Source organism: Coloeus monedula (genome assembly GCF_965178545.1).
Source record: "Coloeus monedula genome assembly, chromosome: 1".
Lineage (NCBI taxonomy): Eukaryota > Metazoa > Chordata > Aves > Passeriformes > Corvidae > Coloeus > Coloeus monedula.
The window spans coordinates 39544959-39566850 of NC_138781.1; the positions used below are offsets into that span (position 1 = coordinate 39544959).

Here is a 21892-nt window from a genome sequence, read left to right on the forward strand (position 1 = left end):
ATAAGTGCTAGCCAGTTGTACAACCATCCTAGTGACATTTTACGGTTTTATTGGGTTATAGGTCTGATCCTTCACAAATTAGGTTAAAGGGAATTGATTTGCATAAACAAAAATATAAAACAACAGCAAAATGCGATAATTCATTCCTGAGTTCTCCATTAAACTGTGGGAAATAACTCAGAAAAGCACTTCTTTGATCTCCTGTTATTTGTATTAAATTATATTCATTACTCTTCCCATCTGGAGTTTCATAGCAGGCCAAAAATCATCCTACAGACATGACTGAAAGGAAGTTAACTGTAACTTTTTAATTATATACATTCCATCTCCTTTTTTTTCTCAATTTGAAAAAAGCAGATGGAAGCGCATACCAGCGCCTTCCTCTCCGTTTAAATCACTGAAGTGGAGAAGCAGAAAATCTCAGCCATTCTTTCCCCTCACATATTGTTTCAAGGTGATGACTGTTCTGTCTGGAGACTTTGACATGTTTGCTAAAAAGGTCAGGAGTTCAGTAAAAATCGAAATTGTGGAAAAATACGTGCGTAGTCTTAGGGATGCCGTGGTACCCTCGCTGGAAGAATCCGGTTGTTGCAGATTTGCAGCTGATGGAACACATCTCCCCTGTTTTGTTGGTAGCTGCCTCTCTGCCAGCTGGCCAGCAGAAGTGTTTCAAACTCCCCAGAAAAAAAAAAAGTAGTCAATGTTTTGATGGTTTGTGGCATGTTTTTAACATTAAACCAAGGTTTGTGGAATCAGAAAATGCTTTGTCATGGGGCACAATAAAAAATGGTGTTTCTTTCCAGCCTCACCAGTGGCCGATGGCTAATTGGCATTACTAGCCCCATGAACAATTTTCTTCAAGCTCTGTCATCAGAATTTTCTTTTTTTTTTTTTTTTTTTTTTTTTTTTTCCCTGTGAAGCCCATAAGACCTTTTTCACCTTAGAAACTATTAGGATTTATCAAACATGGCCTGCTCTGTCTTTGCTGGCAACTTTTTTGTAGTTGCAGATGAGTATCCCCACTGTGGTAGCTTAGAGAGGAGTGACATGTTCCTCATCTGCTCGTCCATGTCCTTTGGGCCCTTTTCTCTTTTTAAGAAATGAGAAAATCCTGAGATATTTCAAACTTTTCCATTTGTGCTACAACAATGAAAAGATAATAGACCTTTTTTTCCCCAGAGTGGGTTGCTCTTAGATGCACAGGTCTGTATTTCCATATGCAAGATGTGGGATGACAGCTGCTTATTTTTATTGTGTTTTGAGTTCTGTCAATTAAAAAGAATGAAAATCACTGCCACACTGGTTTCCAGAGAAAATTTAGGTTTATTTGGGTGTGGAATCTTAGGGCTGCTCTTCATCTTCAGAGTAAATGGCTAGACAAGCAGAACTGTGGAGGGCAAGCTGGAAATACCAGCAATGACAAACAAAGCCAGAGCCCTTCCCAGGGCGGGCTGATGCTGAGCTCCTCCACCACTGGCTGGCTGGCATCTCTAGGTGCTCTCTACCAGCTACTGGCATTTAACAGGATTTTTTCATTTGTTTTTGCCAAGTTCTGCCTGTCCTGCCCTGATGTACATCAGCAGCACAATTTCCCTGCTTTCTGGCAGCAAGCCTTCCTTTACTTATTGTTGTAGCTGCTTCCATTTTGTGCCAGCGGTGGTTTCCAGCCACAATGTCAGATAATTAATTTGTTTATTCTGCAAGCCGTGACTTCCAAAGTGTGATAGACAGTGCAGACATCCTGGAAAAGTGCTGTGCAACTGGGAATAAGCTCATTTGAGCTTCCTTTTAGATAGCTGTTTTGGTAGCTTTCATTACTTGTGGGGTCTCCTGTTCTGGCTGCAGCCATTTTGCAGTGTGTTTTGTCTATATGGTATCACTGAACAGCATATGCTGGGTTATAAGTCTTTTGTAAGCTTTTCTATGCAACTCCAGTTGTGGGTTTGCATGTTACCAAGGCCTCCCAGAGCAAATATTCCTGGTTAACAACTAAAAATTGTGTGTCTTTGCCCTAGCTTGATTGCTGATCCTATACCAGGATTTGGTGAGGAAGGGATTTTTTGTTCCATGTCTGCTGCCACTAGTTAATAAAAATACTGTGAACTACATTTAGTTCATGTAGGTACCTGGGCAATTCCCTGGTCAAAGAACAAAGCAGTTTTGTGCAGATGCTGTCACTGAGATGTACCTTAAATGTCTATTGATGCTCCAGAGAGAGCAGGAATGGGGCTTTACCTTCTCTAAATACATTTTACAGGGTTAACAAGGATAGAGGGTAACTTAAATGATTAAAATAGAGTGATTGAAAAGAGGCCATGCATCACAAACATTTCTTTCGTAAAAAGTGCACATATTTGCCCAGCCCTATTTCGGAATAAAGCTAAGGGCAGAGGTTTCAGGTGTGTGGTGGGTTGGATTTTCTTTTCAGTTATTACAGGTATTTATCTTTCCTCTGAGAGCTCAGTCTGAGTTTATAAATGACTGATAAACTGTGCCATAGAAAAGTCCTTCCTACTCCTTTGTTTCTTTTACGATAAAGTAGCAATATGCTTCACTCAGAAGCTTATTTTGCAAATTTACCAAAGAATGGCCTCTAAATCTGCAGGAGTCATAGCTGGCTGCCTGTATTTGGGGGTAATCAAAGCTGAACCAGATGAACCGAGCAGGCTGTTCAAACAGATTGAGCTTGCAATAGCCCTTCTCTGCTGATTACCCTGTCCCTGGCTTGCAGTGCAAGTTTTCAGCTTGTAAGCCCACTATGCCTGCAAATAAGACTTGGCATGCCCTGTGCTGGCAAAATATTTTTAAGACATTGTTGAGATCAAATGATCCATCTATTCATGCATGTGCATAACTTGAGCTCTAAATCATTTGTCTTGCCAAAATCAACTGGACAGTGAAGGAGAGGGAGTTGTACAGATTCCCTATCAAATGTGTAAGAGTAGCAGTTCATGCTAACAAATCCGTAAGACTTCGTAAGTTTAAACACTTAACCTTTTCTTGAGGGCTCATCCTTAATGCAGTCCTTTGTATTCAGATAGCCAGTGGCATAATGGGATTCAAAATATTACTGAAATAGTTAATGTTCTCTGTGGGCACTCTGTTCTGTACTGAGCTCTCAAAGTTTGACTCATTCACAGTCAACTGCTACAACAGTAAGTGGTGAATGGGATGAGGTGTTTTCTTCGGCATTGTGTTGAGGTTGGATTGACTAAATAGATTATTTACTTCTATGCAATAGACCTAGGAAGCCAGGTTTGTTTGCTGCTTGATACGTATGGTTTCACATATCACTCTCTGCTTTCAGTGCGGCAGATAAGATATCAACACAATTAAAAGTGAAAAATAATCTGTCTGCTCTGCCACTGGTGGATGCTCAGGGAACACACGCTGATACAATAGATTTCTGAATAATTTATACTCAGCATTTTTTCCTTGCACTCGGTAAATGAGGATGCCTAATGTGGCATGGTCAGAGTGATACTCTATCTGTCATCCATTAAGATAACAAGATTGGTGGGCCTGGGAGGAGCATGGTGTGATACACAGAAAAGATGAGATTAAAAATTGAAATGTTTGTCCAAAATGTTCTGTGTAAAGGATGCTGATAAAAGCAGCTCAGAAAAACAGAATTAATTCAAAAGTGTGATTTCCACAAAGCTTTGTCTTCTCTAAAATAAAAACATGAGATCCATGTTCCTTTCAAAAGTTGAGGATAAAAGGAATATCGGAGTAAATCACTGTTCCTGATACACCTTCAGTAGCTTCCTCCACTTTAAATTCAGGTACTTTGTAGGTGCTATCAAAAACAATTATGTATGACAGTAATGCTTTATGTCTCACAGAATGGGATTTTTTTTATATTCATAAGGCATTTTAAATTACAAAGAAAGAATAATTTGTGATTGATTTTGGCACTGGAGTGTCTCATCTCCCATCACAGGGTGTTAATTTGGATGGGATGCTAAAATATTTGCATAAAAAATAGCTCATGTAAATATTCAGCCAAGCAGATTCATTTTGATGTGACTGCATTATAGTAGGTAGTATATTGTTTTCCAACAGCCAATACGCACTAGAAGTTGATTAATTTATAAGCAGTGGTGGTTTTCAGTCTCTGAAGTTGCTGACAACTTTTTAAGGTCAGGTCACATTTGGATTTTCTTGGTTTATGAATAAACTGTTGGGGTTGTGAGATCAGATGGGAGTCATTTGACAAAAAGCACTTGGAGGAAAACTTAGGGTTGGTTCTAACTTCAGTATTTTTAGTGAAAAGGTCAATGTTATTATACCTGTGCTATTTGGAACCGGGCCTTGAAAGGGTTTAAATGCGTTCTGTTTAACTGGGCAGCAAGCACCTGCCCCGCCATCCCTGTGTCCTGCATGGTTTTCTTTCGCTGCAGAGCTGCAGTTGGGGTCCAAACCCCTGCAGAGGGAAAGACAGGACACTCTGTTTTTTCAGCCCAGATTCAGGAAATGTTTCTAAGCATGACCCTGCTTGCAGTGCCAGCCGTAACTTGTGGCTGCCCAGCACCAGGCATCTGGAGGCAGGTGGGGAAACTGAGCCCCAGCACTCAGCAAATAATGCTCCTCACCCAGCAGTGCCTGGACTCCTGTCCCTCCCCCTAGGATGGCTTTGGCTTGGGGTTTGTGTGCAAAGATAGTTATAACCTTAGTGCCTGTCCAGAGAAAAATTTAAAAATCGAATCTTTTTGATGACGTATCACTGAGCTTTTAAAATGAGTTTGCCACAAATCTTACAAGGAATGGTATCCCAATGCTGTCTTGGGGAAGGATACTTGTGAGTGGACACTAATACACTGTTGAGAACCATGTCCTTAGTTTTGACCAAGACCACATTACATTTTTTTTTCACCTGAATATTTTATGTAAACAAATTCATTTTTATTTATGTTCCATGAGTAACTCCAGGAAGAAAATAAAATACAGGTGTTAAAAAGTAATTTGTAAAACAGCAGTCAAAGCTTCCACAATTAGTATCCTCCTCTTTATCTTTCACTCTGTGGAGGAGATTGCCTGGGGAGATTAGGCTGATGAGGAAACTGTCTTCATTTCAACCGGGAGATCTGCTTTTTCCAAAGTTGTTCTTCTTAAGCCTTTTTTATTAGTAATGAGTTCATGAATGCTTTATACTTGCTGTCGGCAGATGGATCACGTTTTTCAGTTGGGTTGTGTGGTCAACTTTGTCTAGTAAGGACTGAGGCAGCCTCCTCTGCTTTTCTTCCTGATGGGCTGTAATTAAACCCTGGCTTATAAGGATGCACACCCTGCAGCTATATGTCAGAACAACCCATTAATCAGTAGGTGCCATTAGCTACTGGTTATATTTTGGTAAAGTACAGGTATATTTGGAGAAGGCTGTTTCTTCTTTTCCAGTATCGGGTGACTTGTTCATTTGGGCCATTTTGTTTCTTGCCCTGTCAGGCTGGTGGTAGGAGAGTAATGGCATCGGTGGCTGTGGGTGTTAAATCACCTGCAGCAGCACTGGATTAGGCTGCCACAGAAATTACCAGTCTTGGCTTTTCCTGCATCTTTCCAGCTAGAAAGTGATGACCACATAAGCTGTAGAGAGACTCTTGAACCAGCACAGCTCACACTTTCTGCCTGTTGAATTAAACCAAAATAGATGCCGTAGATGCCTCACTGTTGTTGTTAGCCACATCAGCAATTACCCCAGAGCCAGGCATCACAGTTAGGGGAATATCAAAGCAAGAAAGGAGTGAATATTACCATAAATTTTCTTTTTGGCAAGTAAACAAATGTACATATGCTTGCCATACTTGCCATTTCAAACAGTGTTAATGATCAGAAGTGTAGAATATAAAATAGCAGTGTTTATTGATAACTTGAAAGGTTTTAATTATCCAAACAAATAACTTTAAATTCTTCTTCTGTGTCCAGTAGCTTAAGGAAAAGATGTGGAGAGTTCTTATTTTCCTCTTTGATGGCAGTATTAAATATCTCCTAAATTGGAGCTAACCTCAGGATGAGGCTTGTCTGTGCAAGAGCTGCAGAAAACTTTTGCCAGGGGTTACGTGATTAAGGAGGCATTTTTTAGTTCTGAGTGAATCTGAGGTATTTTCATAACATTAGCATCTATAGCACGTTGGTTGTGCAAGGAATTTATGACCAGCCCTTACTTCCTGCCCTACCACTCCCTGATCATATAGCCAGAAAGTCTCCCAGTTAGCTCTGAACGACGGGGGTTTTGTCTTTTGAACTGCTCACGTATCTCGGTGAGCACTTTGAGAAGAGCCAATTTTACAGCTTTCCATGATTGCATCTTTAGACAAATACATTGTGGGCACAGAGCAATCATCTGCAGCATCAAGTTTACAGCTTCCCTGTAGGGTGTAAACATGTGGCTGGTTGAAGAGTTTTAACCTCTGAAGCCCTCCAACAAGTATGAAATTGCTAACTATTCTTCCATAATGCTGTGATGTTGACTGAAATTTGACCCTAGTGCTTGCTGAAACAATTTTCAAAATCTGAGTGAGAAGGTTAAATAGTGCTGTCAAATTTCCAAATGTCTGTTGCAGAAATACTTTTGCTGAATATCTGTGGGTTGAGCTCTAAAATGCTTAAAGTAATCCTCTTTTTTTTCTTCATTATTACATGATATTATCTAAAGCTCGGGGTTTAGTGCAGATAAAGAAATTAAATTGGGTTTTGCCTTTTTCTGTGCCACCTAACCTTACCATTTATGGCTATTTTTCTCTTTTTTACTTGTTAAAGGAGGAGTTCAGTGAAATGGTGTTCCTTAAGTACAAACCAGACCTCTAGGTTTCTTTAATTTCTGTTCAAGATCATTGTAATTAGTTGATTATTTTCACAGCTGTATCTGAGTAAGAAAAAAAGTGCTGTGATTGGCAACTTTTACAAGTTCACAACTCAATAACCTGATACTGGAACTCTTCCACCTGCAGAAGCCTCATTAATTGCTGTAGGAATTTCAGCAGTTACGAGACCTGGGTTTCAAATTATTTTTCTTTTGAGGTGCAGCCTTCGAGCTAGAGAATCTCTACAGTAACAAAAATAGATGGGACCTTCAGGCTGAGAGAGTCTGTTATTGGATGAGTGTCTGACTTCCAAGTGGATCTGTTAGGAAGGTTGTTGTTTACCCAACTCATTACTTACATTCATAAGCTCAAACCATTTTTATTTGAGCATTTTGTAAAATCTAGGACTTAATTTCCTGAATGCTCTTACTAGTTCTAACTTTGTTTATTTTGGCCTTAGGTTGCATTAGATAATTATTTTTTATTTAAGAGATGAGTCTTATGTTGCAAGAAACAGCACTAAATTATAGTAAGATTGAGTCTTTAAGGATGCCATACTCCAGCCATGACTTTGAATTTATTTTGTTATTTCAAAGCAACACTTGTGCCTGTCTCTAAGGTTTATGGAAAGCTCAGAAGCTTACCTGATTTCTTTTTTTCTTGATTACAGGGCTTTTTCCGCAGGAGTATCCAGAAGAACATGGTTTACACATGTCACAGAGATAAAAACTGTGTTATCAATAAAGTTACCAGAAATCGCTGCCAGTACTGCAGACTACAGAAGTGCTTTGAAGTGGGAATGTCCAAAGAATGTAAGTTGTCTCAGAAACAATTTATTGTTTGTCATATCCTCCATATATGTGGCAATCCTCAGGGAAAAAATTTTTATGCAATTATGTGATTGAAGCCAGCGTCTGCATTCATATGGACGGAAAGGAGTATGAATTTGGTACACAACTTTAGACCTGTAATTTACAGACTTCTGAGTCCTTAACTCTGCAACCTAAAAGCTGTGTGTTCTTACTGCCTGGACCCTCTCTGAAAGGTGAAATGAGCTGCCAGATGCTATTCTCTAAACCTGCAAAGCCAGTAAACCTGACTGCAAAAGTGCTGCCAAGCACACCAAAACCCCAAAGGATTTTCATCTCCCTTCTTTTCTAGAAATTTCTGGTTTGCCCTTTAAGTTAACATTTAAAAATATTTATGTAGAAATATGTGATATTCTCTTTTTTCCAGTTTATTGATATCCCCATCAAGCCTGAAAATATAGCTTAAAAAGCCTTTCTCAAATCCCATGGGGTAATGCTTCTAAAACTTTCTCTTTTTTGATTGGATTGGTTGCAGTAGCAGAAAAGTCCTTGGCATAGTGATCTGTTCGATTGTTGAGGGGTTTTACTTCTATCAGCAATGTTCCTGGTGTCAGTAGGTCAATTCAAGTAATAAACACTACAGAAATTTGCAGTGTGTGCATAAGAGAAGAGGGAATATTGCCCAACACCAGTTCTTAACTTTAATTCACCCACAGGAGTTTCTTGGAGAGATTTTAAGATCACAGGAAAAGAAAAATTTACAGTGCTGAAGCATTTATGTCTGAACTGTGATTTAAACTGGTTTTCATCTTCAGCATTTTACATCCCTGAACTATGTGGGACATCCCAGTAGTTCCCTTCTCTGTACTTGGTCAGGAGCTAAAGAGGTCCTAAAGTCATATTTGTCCCTCCTCATTGCATCCTAATTTTGTCTCCCACCCTCTCTTTCCTCTCAGAGAAAGAGTGTTGAGAGGTGAAGAAAGAACCAGATCCATCCTTAGGACCATTGTGCTGTGTTTCCAGCTCCTTTTCATGGAAATGTGAAGTTGTGGTTATTTGAAAATTTCAGGCTACTGGGGGAGGAGGTCTTAGGATTTCAGTTATCTCACTGTCCTTGTTGGGTTTTCTAGTTTTCTTGTGTGCCTGAAGTGCACTTATCTATACTTAGATATAGATCTGCTGGAGTGGAGACCATGATGGAAATAAAGGAGAAGGTGGGCTAAATGCGAAGATGTAAGATTGAATGAGGAGGATTTTATTGATAGCTGTTTCACTGCATATCTACCTGTGCACATGAAGCTTTTTTTTTCTTTGATAAAAATAGTATGATGCAATTTGGAAGAGAAAAAAGAGCACTTTTCTCACCTGAGGACTTGTTGGTCTTGAGTTCCTAAGAACTTTATTGCTGACGTGAAATAGTAATCTTATTAAATGCTGTAACGTCACATCGGAGTAGGTTTTGGAAGTACCAGCAGTATTTCTAACATGTTAACCGAAGTTATTTTGGATAAACTATAAAAGCTTACTGCCTTTTAGATGATGGATTGTTTTCTCACATAGGGTAACTGGAGCTTTGCCAGCAGGAATTGAGGTTTTGCTCTGCCTGTTCCCTGAGGTGAACTGAGTGAAATTGCCCTTTGGCAGTTGCCTTTATCTCAAAATTCTACAGGCACCAAAAAGGGGATAACAGGTTGGAGGGGGAACAGAGGATCCTGGAGAGAAGTGAGGGATGTCCTCTGGCTGCATTTCTGTAGAAGGCATTTGCAAAGGAACAGAGAAATTATTTTAAATGTCATCAGTTTGAATGCAGTGTGTCTTGTCTTCTGGGTTTAAGAACTAAGTCTGAAGTGATTCTGTGTTATCCCTTCTTAAACAAGAGCTTTTCATCTCTTAAGAGATTTGAGAAACTATTTTCTTATCGGACCTTCTTTCATACGTATCTCTAGGTTTCAACTCAATTTCTTTAGAAGTTTATGTAAACAAAGGCACATCTGTCATTCGGCTTTTTCTTACCAGATAGAGGTTTTTCTTTTTACCCCAGTGCATTATTCACATTTTATTTTTTTGTCTTCTTACAGTTCTATTACCTTGTAACATGAAAGCCATGAATAAAGGACAGAAAAAAGTATCAGAGAAATCTCACAGGGAAACAAGCCTACAATGCTCAAACCAGTCCCAAGTGGGGAAAGTAATCATGGTGGCACCTGCAGATAGGAACCTTAAGGTCTGTTCCCAGGAGCTAAGGAGGAGTAGATGCTGATTTTCAGTATACAGAGTAATCTGTGCTTAAAAGCTACAGTCCTGTGTTTATTTGTTCTGCCTTTAAAGGGCATGCAGAAGTACCTGCATATGTGGCTCCCTCTGAGCTTAATGAGCATTCCTCACAAACATCAGAGGAGAGATGGGAACTGGGTGCATAGCCAGTGTGATAAGTAGGAGTTTGAGAATGGGGGTGCAGTGTTTGAAAGAGAAGAGATACTGAACATTTCTTGTATGCTTTTATCTTGTTTCAGAGAATGAAGTGAGATGATGAAGGAATGCACTGAATTTGCATTTCTTTATAGGTTGTTTTGTTCATGTAGGGGGAAAAAGGCTATCTTCGACCCCATTTTACTCCCCTGATCTGATCAAGAGAGGTCAATAACTACACTACCTCCAGGGCAGGAGTGGAGCTATTTGCCTTGTGATAGTATCTGCAAGACCCGCTGAAACTGGATCCCACTAGTGTAGGGACCGTCTTTCATTGTGTAGTCCCCATTGCAAAAAGTTTGTGCTCCAGATAGGCAAGACAAAGAGTGTGAGGGGACTTAGTGATGACTGCCTTATCATCCTACAGCAGGACAAAACACAGCTTGAAATAAAGCCCTGCTGTCTTTAATCAGATACCCTTCCTTCAGAAACTCCAGAGCTCTGTCCCTGAAACCTGAGCTGCAGCTCCCGGTTCAGGGCCTGGAGCCAGTCCCTCCACCAGCACTGCATCAGGTTTGGGGATTGTCATATGACCATCCCACCTCAGCTCATGTAGGGCTCTTAGGGGACTGTAGGTGCAACTGAGGCTCTGGACCCCACTCCAAACGATTTCTGTCCTTTGTAGCCTCCCGGCCTGTTTGGTTTTTTTAATTACCATGTAGAGACAAACGGTGATCACACATGATTCTTTTTGCTGCTGCTGCTGAAGTGAGAAGGCTACTAAGGCTAACAGTGGCTTATTATGTGATGGAGAGCCTTAGGAAACTAACCTTTGCCCTTCTATTACGTGATCTCTACGCTGCTGTTGAAGCCCCATCCTCAGCGTGACCCCAGGTGTCACCAAGCAGCTCTCTGTTGCCTGGCTGTGGGGCCTCGGTGCTCTGGAGCTGGTGAGGGGTCATACGTACTGCACTGCCTCCTGCAATTAAGGGAGCACGCAGGAAGCTGGGCAAAACTCTTGGACAAGAATGGACTCTTTCAAGCAGGATGCTGCAACGGTCACTTTGAAAGGTGAAGCCTGCTCATAAAGAGAACCTAGACTGGATTTTTTGTAAGGTATAAGGGGGAAGAAAATGGAGCTCCCTTCTGCCACAACTGCCCAGCTTAGCCCAGCAGCTCTTCAATTTCCATCCTTTTTCATAAACTGTGCAGGCTGCAGGGACTGTCACTGTACTTAATGGTCTTTGGGGTCCCCTCAGACACAACCCAGCCCACATACCAGGGTGTGGTGCCGACGAGCTCTCTTTATACTGGCATAAACCTCGTCTGCAGTGAGCTCTAATAGAGCAAAACTATGTTTATAAATGCACAGATTTGTTCCAGATTACTTCAGTGCACTGAAGCAATGTTCAGATTTGTGAATCTGCTTACAATTAACCAACCTCTCAGGAGGGAGGGAAGAAGGAAGGGAGGGAATGCAGGGAAATTATCATGAAGAGGAGAGAATCTGATTTCTGTGCTCTGTTGGGGTTTTTTTTAACTCACCCAGTAATGTCTGTTTCTCTTTGTCACAGAGTTGAGTCTTATAATATTTAAATGTTCATGCTTCTTGGAACATATGATTACGCTCTGCTACTGAACAATAGAATGAATGGATTTACTTATTTTCATTCTGGTTGAAATTGGCAAGCAGGAAATATCAACTTGAGGAACTGTCATGTTTGTATTTATTATTTCTCTTTAATTTTTTTCAGACTCCTTAATGAAGCATGATTCCATCTGCAAGGAGTGGCTAAGTGGAGGGCTAGTCTGCATAGCTGCATTTGAGAAGTTCATGCAGATTCCACTGATGTAATTTTAAAGTGAATTAATTAGAATGCATGGAATCTTTATTTAGATGTTAGTCAGAACTGAGCTGGCATTATTTTATTATTTTTAGCCAGCAGGAAGCACTGGATTTAGGAATTGTTTCTGCGTTGCTACAGGCTAGATTTTTAACTGGATGCCTAAATACCACACAGTGGCTGGGGGCTTTTTCAAAAATTCCAGAGTCGTTGCCTTGCCTGTTAACTTGCTCTCTCAAGAGGCAGGAGCTAAATATCAGAGTGGAAATCACAAACCCCTGAATTCTGTTCTGGGACTAATTCCTCTCTCTAAACCATACAAGCTGATTATTCTGTCTTTCCTATCCTGAGAGATGAAAATTATGTCTTTTCACAGGGGCTGGGAGATCTTGTATTGTAAGTGCTTTGAAAGTAGAAAGATGTAAACTGTGAAAATACCAATTAAATTAAGAATTGGAGAATATAGATAGTGAGGAAGCTATGCCCAAGCCAAAGAGATCACATATTTTTCCTTTGGTTTTTTAAGGATGGATTGTTTTGGAGATCTTTTTCAGTTGCTGATCAGATAGGAAAGCTTGTATTTATTTTTTTCAGGCTGACAAATTGGGAACTTTTAAAAGTTAATGCCAAACTCTCAATGTCACCGATGGGGAGGTTTTTTAATATGAGAGCAAAGCTGATAGGGGAGGGTCTTCCTGTAACAAAACCCACAGTGCTGTAGTGTCAGCCTGTGCTCTGCCAGAGATAATGCACGCTTTGTTATGCTGGGTGGCTGAAAATGATCTACATACAATTAAAATTCTCTTGTAGAGAACTGGGTTCTACTTGTTGTGCATTGTTTCCCATGGTTAAACAAACATCTCTTGCTTTTCACATTGTTTTTTGTCTTCAAAGAAGCAGATCTGCTTTTCCTTTCTCCTTTTGAGGTCTGCCTCTTCTGTGTTTTAGCCTTTACCCTTGATTTTGCATAGCTTTCACTTGCCAGCTTTAATGTTTAAAGGAGCAACTTAGATTGAATGTTATTATCCATAATTTACTCTATGTTCTGTGAAGATGGTTATGTAATAGCAGTAATTGCATCAACTCACCTAATGAGCTTTCCCTCCAGTGCCATGTACGGCAGATTAATAGCCCATGAATTCATTTGCAGCTCGTTGTGTTTCAGAAAAGTATTTCAGGCAGCAATTAATAAACTGCTAAAGAAAATAACATAAAAAATGATTTTTTTTATTATGTTAACTCTCCAGCTGAACAATTTATTGGCACCTTTCATGATTCAGCTAAGTAAATTCTCTCCTAATTCCTCAAGCCAAGCGTGATTAGTGAACCCTGCTCAACTCAAGACTGTCTGGTAATTAAACTGATCTTTGTATCCTAAAATGTTAGGGAAAAGTAAGAATAGCATCCTAAGGTTCTCTTTTCCTTCTATTCCTTGCCTTTCAGGCATTATGCAAATAGCTGTAACTTTAAACTGCAACATGCTAGTGCTGCAAATTTTTTTTTTCCTCTTCCTTGCATAGAAACCCTGTAATTGTGTAAGCTAAGAATTGAAGACCTCAGCCAATAAACAACCCCTGGCACTGTTTCTGTGCTGCTTGTTGCAGGCTGCAGTGTCCCATACCTCCCAAGTGGTGGGACAGCCTGAAGCAGGGACCTGAGAAAGGTCATGGGGTGCCGCTGCCCTGAGGAAGGTAAACCAGGGGTCAAATGCCACTGGAGAGGGAGGAGAGAACAGGGAAAGTCCTATGTTTTGCAGTGTAAAAGGGGATGAGGTGACTGAACCCATCAGGAGGAAAGCAGCAGTGAGATGCCAGGGCATCTCACCTTTGTACGGAAAATGGGGAAAGGGGGAGACACTGTTGCATGTGCAAACTTGCCAGGCTGCTCTAGAATTATTATTTCCATGCTTTTTCTTTTGGTTGGTGTTAGTTTTTGAGGTCTTTCAAATTGATTATCTTTATGAAGCTTTTCATGTTTTACATAATTTCTTTTTCAAAAGAAACAGTTATCTTCCTGCCACTACCACTTCTACTCTCCCAATCCAAAAGAAGTGCTTGGCTTGTATTTAAAAGTAGTAAAATATATATTTTAAAATATTTTCCCTCATTTTGGGCTCTTGAGGACTGAGTAAGCATGAAGGGAATTCCTTCAATAAGCTCATACAGAGATTGATTACATGTCCTCAGCTGGAAGTTACATTAAGACTTATTCGCTAAGGTATAGCTACCGTGGTGAACTTTTCAACACTCTCTGCTGTCTCTATGACAACACAGATCCTGGCAGAAGTTACCAGGGCTCGTGTGCTCTCTGCAGCCTTTGTCTGCATCCATCAATCCCAGTCTTTGACAACTGTAAATGTGTGCCTTTCTTACGTTTTTGCTCAACAAGGTGTTTTATTAAATTTGTGACACTTCTAAAGTTATTATGCTAATCATTTGTACTGCAGTACCCAGCCATGCTCTGAAAGAGATGTGCTTTAGGAAAGGACTTTCTGAATGGTTCTCAGTCTTGTGGAAGATATTGAGCTGAGTGGCACGGAGCCCTTGTAGAAGTAACTTTTCTTTCATTACAGGTAAAACTTCAGATGACTAGAGCTAGGGAAAAGTGTAATGCACACACCATCTAATTTCTGCTTAGACCTGCAGCACACTCCAGAGAAGTGCTTGCTGCTGTTCAGTGCTCTAGCAAAGTCCTCAGACCTTATTGAACCCATCCTTGTTTTAAGGGAGAACATGTTGTCAGAGCCTATGGTGTGTCTGTTGGTGCTTGCAGCTCGGGTTTCTGTGGCAGTCCTGCCGTGTGCCACCTTCTATGGAGATCCTTCTCTGGAGATTAAGCTCTTCCTTGAGAACAGTTGGCATTGCTACAGGTCTAACTTTTCATATTTTTCATTTTATACCTTTGGGGTGTTTTAGGGATCATCAGATGCTTTCTTCTGTCAGTTTCCCAGTAAAAGGTATTTTGGGCATATATCTCTTGTAAAATCATTTCTCAGCATAGATCTCATTCTTTCCCTGGCCTTTTTCTGTTATTTCTCATCCCCCACTTTGGTTTATACCATTATTCTGAATTGTTCATGTAAAGACACTGGCCCTTTGCATTTATGTTGCCATTGCAGGTCGTCTTTACCTCTTCTTGAGTTTAGTATCCCAGCTGCTTTCATGGCAAGGAAAACCCTGGGTTATCCTTTCTGCCTTGTCCTGTGCCGGGCAATGCTGCTGTAGGAGCAGATGGGAAATCTGGAGGTAGCCAATTCCTACCCAGTCCCTGCACTCCTAAGAACGATGCTGAGGCCACATTTGCTTTGTCATGCGGACATAACTGCTAAGACCCCAATCCCATGACCTCAAAAGCTTTGTTTCCGAGCTTCCATTCTTCCTTTATGCACTCAGTTCACTGCTTCATGTTCCTCATTCGGATCATTTTCTTGTTCAGGGACTTGGGGCATCTTTGCATCTCTCTTTCTAATTGCCGTTGTGCCATGTGGCTTGTGCTTTCTATACTGGCACCTTGTGATTTCTTTGTGATCTTTTTTCTCCCTTCAGATGCTCTTTTTTTTTCTTAATTTTTTTTTTTTTATTTTGGGATGTTGAAGCCGAAAGACAGAGAAATGTCAGTGAGATAAATATCAGTCTGGGAACGAGCAAATTGCCAGTGTTCTGGGCCTTGAAGCTAAACATGGCTTATTTGGTTGTCAGGCCAACCTGAAAATGTTATCTACAGTAGCCAAGGTTCATGAGAAATGCAGTAAATTGTTCCCAAGAGTTCTGGGAAGTCTGAACTGCAGCAACCCAAATGTTCCTGAAGGACTCTCTATCAAAGGAGAGGCTTGTTTGGTCCTTCCTCTCAAGAAACATGTGTCTGTCCTCCTGCTGGTTTATATCTGCAAAGCTTTGTTTTCCTGGTGATCTCTTTACTGGAGATGGTCTTGCATGGGGTAGGTGCTTCTGCAAAAGGCAAAGAAGCAAAGCTCACACTGGCCTCTCTGCAGAGAGTGGCTCCTGTGCTGATGGTGTGGAAGATGGAAAGCAGGCGCTTGGAAACCAGTAAGCACTCGAAGACAGTTTAGGGAGATCTCTCCATAAGTAGATGAGGCCATGGGTTTCCCTCTGCTGCTGTCAGGCTCTCATGGCTTGCTTTCATCCACTGGATTGAATTGTTGGAGCAGGGGGAGTTCTCCGTTGCCGTGCCTGTGATAAGCCGGCTGACACGTTGCAGCTCCTCCTGCTGGGATACTGGCCCTAGGACTGTGCTCTAAAAATAGCCTCAATTTGTTTTTAGTTTGACTTTGTATCACATGCTCATTTTAAAATACATCAGAACAGTTAATCTCCAGTTCTTCAGTGCTCATGTGGAAAGTGTAAAGGATTTTTTAAAGTAGATGGTGTACAAGCAGTAGAAATAACACCCTTTCCATCCAAACTTAAATAACACTCAGCTGCCAATTCTATAAAAGGAAAAAGAAAGATCATAAGGCGTTAGAATTTTTAATGTTCTCTAGCCCAAAATGAACAGAAATGGTTTTGCCCCATCTTATTTTACTCCAGTACTTGTTTGCATGCTAGCCTGTTTCTGAAAGCTCTTAAATGTTTAAATCTAGGTCTCATGAAAAGTCTGTCAATCAGACAACGGCTCTGAAACCTGACTTCTACAAGTTGTAGCTTAAAGCCCTACAGGCGGTGCCTGTGGCTGATCGGCATTTAATGAGCTGTGGGATCGTTTCTCAATGCCATGCATCCATAACCAGTTGCTTGTTGTTGATGTAAACAGATTTGGTAAGTAAATGTGAGGAAATTGTCTGACTTCGGAGACGTTTACCTGAATTTCAGAGTTAAAGCTAAGTGGAATTCTGCCTTTCCCCTGGCAAAAAGTGCAACAGAAAGCAAACATGCTTTTAGTTGGATTACAGGCATGGTTAGTCATCTGACAGACAGTTTTAATGGAGTCAGAAAGACATGCTGGGGAAACATGCTGACCTACTTTTCTTTCTTTCTTTCTTTCTTTCTTTTTTCAAACTTCGAAGCAAGTGAAATGTTAATTTTAAAACTCTCTGTAAAGTTAGACTTTGGTGAAGGAGCTAATTTTGTAATTTAATTTATTTACACTTCTGCTTAGGGTATGATAGATTGTTTTGGTAACTGAATTTCGTGAGGTTGTTTTTGTTTCTGTTAGGAAATTGGGTTGCATCCGAGAAATCCATGTTCTTCCCCCTTTGCAGGACAAAGTAATCAGCTTCAAGTTAATGAATGATTTAAGTCCAATCCTCTGAGGGATGACTTTACAAACCATTGAAAATTAGAGACTAACAAAGCATGTTACATTTGTATCATTTTCAACGCATTGTATTTTTAAACATTTGTTTTCTTTAAACTTGGGGGAAGAAGGATTACTGGCAGATAGTGTTGTGCATTTTGCACTTTAGCTTGTTATTTCCCATGTTAAGGAGGTCGGTGCTCCACCGTCAGTATTTTCTTGGAGGCAGAACTTGATGTATTTGAATCTGGGAAACTCTTTACCATAAAACTTGAGAGCTTGGGAAAAAAATGCCTTAAATTAAATAGGAAAACTTAGCAGTCAGGATGGATTAAAACATCACTTAATCCATGTGATGGATTAATCCATCACTTAATCATTCAATTTAGTATACTAAATTGAATGATACTGGGTGATAAAGGAAAGCATTTTAGAAATGCTGTAGACCACCTCACTCCTTCAGCAGTGAGCACACACACAATTTGTCAGATGGTTGAGGGGTGCCAGGTCCCTGGCAGAGAGCTGGGCTCTATTCCCTTGGCAAGTGGTTTTGGTGAAGACATCACTGCACGGTTGAAGGAGCAGGAGAGGACATCATTCCTTGACACACCGGTCGATCCAGGGACTCTGTTTTCACCTGCTCTGTCTCCTCCTGTTTCCATCATTAACAGGTTTTCTGCTGCCAGTCAGCCCTGGTGCAATGGGTGCTGCTGCAAAACCTTTGCTTCTTCCCATCTCTCCTTGTTTTTAACTCCCAACTAGCTGATTACATTTTGCATCATGAAAATAGTAATACAATGTAAGAGAGGCAGAAAAAAATGGAAATTGCCAGGAAGTCCTGGAGTTTATGGGGAGTTTTGCATTTCAAAGAATCCACAAGTTACATATACTCTTATGAAGTGCAGTGATTTAATATACTGTGTACTTCTAGAGAATGTTCCAGTGGCAAAGACTGAGATCTACTTTTTATAGTTTTTAAAGTTAAGTATAAGATGTTAGCTAATACATAAGAGTTTGTTCTATATATCAAGAAGGCTGCTTGTGGCATTGCACAGGTTTTAGCCATTTTGTAAGCTGGAGATGCCAGTAGAGGAGGCATCAGCCCAGGAGGAGAAATCAGCAGTAAGTGAATATCCTAATGTGCTGAACTGCTGCACCTCACATGTGCAGCATCCCTCACTGCAGTGTAGCTGTGTGAGCTGCTGCTTAATGCAAGGACTCCCTTTTCCGTGTTTTTCTTGCCACAGCACTTCTTCTAGGTGACCTGTGACTTGGTATGTTTCGATTTTAGTGGAGACACAAAAATCAAAAAAAAGGGGGAAAGGGCTGGGAAAAGCCACTCAAAAAAGTGTCACATCTGGAATTTCATCAAGGAGCTTTTTTTTCTGATACAGGAAAGTTGTTGATGCTGGAAGATGAAGCATTAGGTTTGGGGGAGCTTGAATTGCTCCCTGACAGTACCAGTCTGCCTCTGTTGGGCAGGGAGCTCTTGTGTTTCCAATTAGGTCTTGTGAAGATTGGTGAAGAAGTCCAGAGCTCAGTGTGTGTTTGGTCTTGTAGTCCACATTGTACTGTGCTGCACCATCTGGTTATCCCATTGAGTAGCTCCAGGATCAAACCTGCGTGATCCAGATCCCTGGAACAAGTGACCCTTAGTTCATAAGAGCCTTTTGACAGCACTTTTTTACAAGCAAGATGTTTGATTTGCCCTTTCAGTAATTTGGAAGAGAAGCTCAGTGCAAATTTTTTTCTGCCCCCCTTCTGTGGATGCCTCTTCAGTTGAACATTGCTATTAAATCAGAACATCCAGAAAATAATTTTAAAAGGAAAAGGAATGAAAATAATCATAATTTAAAAAAAACCCCAGAACCAAATAAAAGCAAGAGGATAGTTGTTACTAAGAAAAAGAAACCCTATTATATTCAAACCTCACTCATAACACAAGGAAAAGTAAACAGGGCCAGAGGAGAATAAGCGTAAATATTTTATTCCTTTAATTCTGAAGAAGGCTTAAATCCTGTTTGTCCTCAAAAGAGAGTCAAAGCCTTTTCTTGGCAACTTTTCCTGTTGTTTTCTAAGTCAGCTACAGCTATTTCACATGTTTATTAGGAACATTTTTCCTACTAGAATTTAGACACTGTAAGGTGTGAACATACATAAACAGACATATCATCTGCCTCTCAGAGGGTATGCAGTATAAACCCCATGAGGTTTGGGGTCTTCTTTCTTGGCTGGGGGAGTGAGGCAGGGAGGTAACCCTCTGATAAAGGGGCCTTGCACTAATAGAGGAGGAATATTTAAAAATATTCCCTAGAAACCAGGGTGTGGGAAAAATGAGGCAATTAAGAGGAATCACTAGATATCCTGTCTTAATGGTTTATTATATATATTTTTAATGAGTATTTAATCCCTAATGCTGTGTGATGGATTAGAAAAGAGGGGGACTCAGGCCTCTTTCTGTGCATACTTTTATGTTTCCCCTTCATTGAACATTTTCTCTGGGCAAATTGTTTAACTTGAGCTGGTTGGAGGTGTTCCAGCACAACAAAGCTTTGCTGAAAATAACACTGGGTTGAATCCCAAAATAAAGAGTTGTCTGTTGTGTTCAGATTTGCAGAATTTCGGGATGAGTTACAAGGGGGTCCGGGAAGGAGCCTTGTCTGTTCCTGTCCTCCATGTTGTGCATCCCAGGCCCTGGAGGACTTGGCTGTGCTGTGCGTGCCATGCAGCCTGATGCTCTGGGGCAGTCCTGCAGCTGCCTAGGCAGGTGGATGTTCATCAGCTCTTTTAGGAACTGAATAAACCTATGCTTTTGGAAATCTTGAGTTTTTAGCCCATGCTTCCCATGGGGGTTGTAGCCCTAGAACAATATCCTGAGCACCTCATAGAAAGCGTTCTGTTAGTACATCTTTCATCTTGCACTTGCCACTGTCTTGGAGAAGACCATCCTAGCTGGAAGCAGTCACCCAACCTGTGTACAATGAGTTCAGGGCCCAATCCCACACTGGTGACAGATGTGAGAGATTTGTCATCAGCATCACTGAGATAAGATGGGGGTAGCAGCCACCTGTAATGCCAGATGATCCTTGCTGGGTAGTTACTTCTACTGCCAACTGGGGCCCACCACCCTCATTAAGTTAAGGACCAGCTGTGTGTTGAATTCAGTCTCCTTGCCCAGCCCTTGGCTTCCCTTTCAGACATCATCTCATGTCCAAGTTGCATCCTTTGTTTTCATGGAGAAGTCTGGGAAAACTAGGTCAGTTTATCCAAGTAGAAATTATTATTTTATTGAGTTAACTCTGTGTTGACCTGCTGCCTGTTTGCCTTCTCAAAATGAGCTCCCTTGTGTGCACTAAGTCTTGCCCTGGAAGTTGCAGTGCCCTCAATAATCACTTTGATTTCAAATCAAAAATAAAAAGGCTGCTTTTCTTAGTATCTTTCTATTTCCTGGAAACAAGTGTCTGTCAGCTTTGCTTCTTGTGTGATCACTACATCAGGCTGGTCTGGTGTGCTGTGAAAGCACTTAATGTAAAAAGGTTATGTGCTGGCTTTACTGGGGATATTTAAAAGATCTTATGGAGAAATCAGGATTTGATTCTGCTTGACCCTGACTGACAGAATTAAGCTCTTTGAGCCAGTTGTGTAGTTACTAGCATGACTTCTTTTTTAAGTAATCTGGTCCACTTACTCCTGCTATTTCAGAACTTCAGTCCCAGACAAGAAAGCTTTTTTTTTTTTAATGAAAGAATATTTGGAATGTATTTTAAAGAACTTCTTTGGCATTGTACATGAAAGATAAAATATATCAAAATAGACAGTCTGATAATTAGGTGCAGGCTTGTGGGAGTGATTCGTGTCATAACGTGAGCGTGGAAACAGCTGAGGTTGCTGCAGGTGTGTTAAGGGAATTCGACCCTGTAATGCCATGATGCTTTTGCCTCTACACGAAGCAGGAATACAGATGTCCAGAGAGCCTGCATTAATAGGTGAGAAGCAGTATTTCTGCATGTGAATTATGGATGGAGAAGTATTTATTAAAGGAAAAAGCAAGAGCCTTTGTCTCCCAAGGCACCTTTTGCTTTGAAGAGTGGCATTAAAGCCTGCTGCTGTCCCAGGCACAGGGATCCCAGAAGTGAGCTGAGGCTTCAGCTGCTGCCCATTAAGCCTGGCTGGAGCTCAGAGCTGAGTTATGCCATGCATGGGCAGAAAGGGATCCGAAGAAAAGCCTGGGAGGCAAAGGCCTTTCAAGTGCCTCAGCTGGCAGGTGTAGCACTTCGGGGTGGGCAGTGAGATGCTAAAGCTGAAAGTGAATAGACTTCTTTACCCGCAACAGCAGCCAGCCTCAGCAGGGCTTTCCCAGAGCCTGCTGGCTGGCTTGCTATGGCTTTCCTGAAATCCTGAGATGGAAAGAAAAAGAAGTCCCCTGACCTCACTCCTTGCTTTCTCTTTAGGTTACAATTGGTGAAAACAGGACTATGTAATCTTCAAAAAAAAATGCCCCACCCCAACAACAAATCTGCAGATTGTTTATTCCAGCTGCTCGGCTTTTGGAAAGGGAGAGGATGTAAACAGCACACTAAAATGCAGTGAGATGCAACAGTATTGTTTGGGCATGTTATTTTCCCCTTTGATGAAGCTTTTTTGGTAGTATTATGGCAAAACAGCTTTAACAACAGGCACTGTTCTTTAAAAAATCAAACCCACCTGCAGTCCAAGCCCCCTGGCCAGTGCAGATGTGTGCCCACCAGCTATATTGGACTGTGCATCAGTGTGAGGC

At 41.0% G+C, this 21892-nt stretch overlaps 1 protein-coding gene across 2 annotated transcripts in view; it reads left to right on the forward strand.

Annotated features, from left to right (window-relative positions):
* The window catches only part of RARB (retinoic acid receptor beta), a 94132-nt gene that overhangs the window by 39917 nt on the left and 32323 nt on the right, over positions 1-21892 (forward strand). For both annotated transcript variants that reach the window (XM_082281385.1, XM_082281384.1), the window contains exon 3: positions 7471-7612. In XM_082281385.1, the coding sequence (XP_082137511.1) occupies positions 7501-7612 (112 nt within the window). In that variant the 5' untranslated portion in view covers positions 7471-7500. The remainder of the gene's footprint in view (positions 1-7470; positions 7613-21892) is intronic.